Source organism: Austrofundulus limnaeus, unplaced genomic scaffold (assembly GCF_001266775.1).
Source record: "Austrofundulus limnaeus strain Quisiro unplaced genomic scaffold, Austrofundulus_limnaeus-1.0 Scaffold237, whole genome shotgun sequence".
Lineage (NCBI taxonomy): Eukaryota > Metazoa > Chordata > Actinopteri > Cyprinodontiformes > Rivulidae > Austrofundulus > Austrofundulus limnaeus.
Genome location: NW_013952639.1, coordinates 250,116 through 251,935, shown reverse-complemented (window position 1 = coordinate 251,935; position 1,820 = coordinate 250,116). Strand labels below are relative to the sequence as shown.

The 1,820-nt window shown below is 40.4% G+C and overlaps 1 protein-coding gene across 1 annotated transcript in view; it reads left to right on the top strand.

Moving 5' to 3' along the window:
• riox1 (ribosomal oxygenase 1) overlaps positions 1-1,820 on the top strand; it is a gene marked incomplete at its 5' end in the record, with an annotated part of 11,068 nt that overhangs the window by 7,683 nt on the left and 1,565 nt on the right. The window contains 3 exon segments of the mRNA XM_014019975.1: positions 1,046-1,150; positions 1,217-1,358; positions 1,437-1,557. Coding sequence (XP_013875429.1) covers positions 1,046-1,150; positions 1,217-1,358; positions 1,437-1,557 — 368 coding nt within the window.

The following is a 1,820-nucleotide window of genomic DNA, read 5'->3' as shown; positions in this document are numbered from 1 at the left end:
CTCTTGCTCTCTGTAAATAAAGCAAAGTCACTTCCTGGTCCGACATTAAACAGAGCCCGACAGAGGAGGGAGGGGCGGGGCGGCTGTTGCCGTGCAGCGCTTCAAGAGCTGACCTGCGTCTGACCTCAAAGTGCACAAGCTTCAAACTTCAGCGTTGGCTGCGATTTTGAAGCTGAAATCGCGTTCGGTGTGAACGCAGCTTAAGGTGTCGAAATCCAGTTTTTGGACTCAAACAGGCAACATTTTGTCAGTGAAGTAGTCATAGTGTTGGCAGACCTTGAATAACTGAAAATCATGAGACAAAACCTAAAGTTTGTCACAAATGATATTTAAAAGAGGGATATTATGTATTTTAGACATAGTTCAGTTCTGTATCACAGTTATTTGTTACCTTTACAAACACAAACCAGATTTTAAAAAAATGGAGCTTACTGGGAAATATGTTGTACAGGAAAGGTGTCTGAAAGACCAAAAATATTGATATTAAAAATGTATAAATAATTGTATATTTAAGGATGAGAAAGTAAGATCTAAGTATCATTTAATGTGGGGATAATTTGAGTTAGGTTTTGAGTATGAGAGGGGCAGGAAATCAAAACATCTTGTATCTTCTACCTGCTTTTATTTCCAACAAATAACGTAAAAATGACCTGCCTAGAAAGGATTATTTGTTCAAGATTTGATGTTATTTTTGTTTTGTTACGTGAAGATGTTTGAATTTGGAGAAAAGGCACAGAGATTATAAGGTTTTTTCTTCTTTCTGCTGCTTTGTATTTTTTAATTTTTTTAATTGTATATAAAATTTGCTTTTTTAAATTAAATGAATAAATAAACCAAACCTTCGGTGTAAATACTGTATATTTAAAAATAAGTTTGGCTTTTCATCATGGTCTAAGCACCTTGAAATTGGCCTCTCTTTAAGAACCTCCTACCCTTTCTGACACTCCCACTTCTGCACATCGTCACAATATTTCAAACATCTCTTTGTTTAATAGCTTCCCTTTACTCTCAAAACTTTTGACACTTTTCGGGTGTCGTTCCTCAGGTTGTTCCAGCAGCGTTAGAAATCGCCATGGAGGAAGACGTGGACTTCAGACGTGGTTTACCTTTAGATTACCTGACCTACATGGGAGTGCAGCATTCTGATAAGGTACACTTGTTTCTAAGACACCTATCCCTTTGTTGTGACGCCTAACAACCGCAGGGTTTTGTGCAGGAGGACACCCGCAGGGATAAATTCCTGGCCCACGTTGAGAGTCTGTTGAAGAAGCTGCCGGATTACGCCCCGGTGGATGCTGCAGTCGACCAGAAAGCCCAGGAATTCCTCCACGACTGTCTGCCTCCAGTGCTGACTCCAGGTACGAGTTGGCGAAGAAAGGAAAGTAGCCTGAAAGGGACAGTTTTTAAGTTTTGACCGTTTGTATCGTCGCTCGCAGGCGAACTGGCCACCAGCGTCCAGGGAGCTCCAACCAGATGGGAGGAGGGACAGGTCAAGCATGTGGGAGTGCACGTGACCACACAAACCCAAGTCAGGATGCTTCGAGCAGGGTGTGCCAGGTAACGTGTATACAGTGGAGAGAACAAGTATTTGATACACTGTTGATTTTTCAGGTTTTCCCACTTGCAAAGCTTGTAGAAGACTGTAATTTTTATCAGAGGTACTCTTCAACTGTGAGTGATGGAATCTAAAACAAAAATCCAGAAAAATACAACGTATGATTTGTGTGAAATAAGTATTTGATACAGCAGAAAAATGAAACTTAATATTTGGTACAGAAACCTTTGTTTGCAGTTACAGAGATCAGACGTTTCCTGTAGTT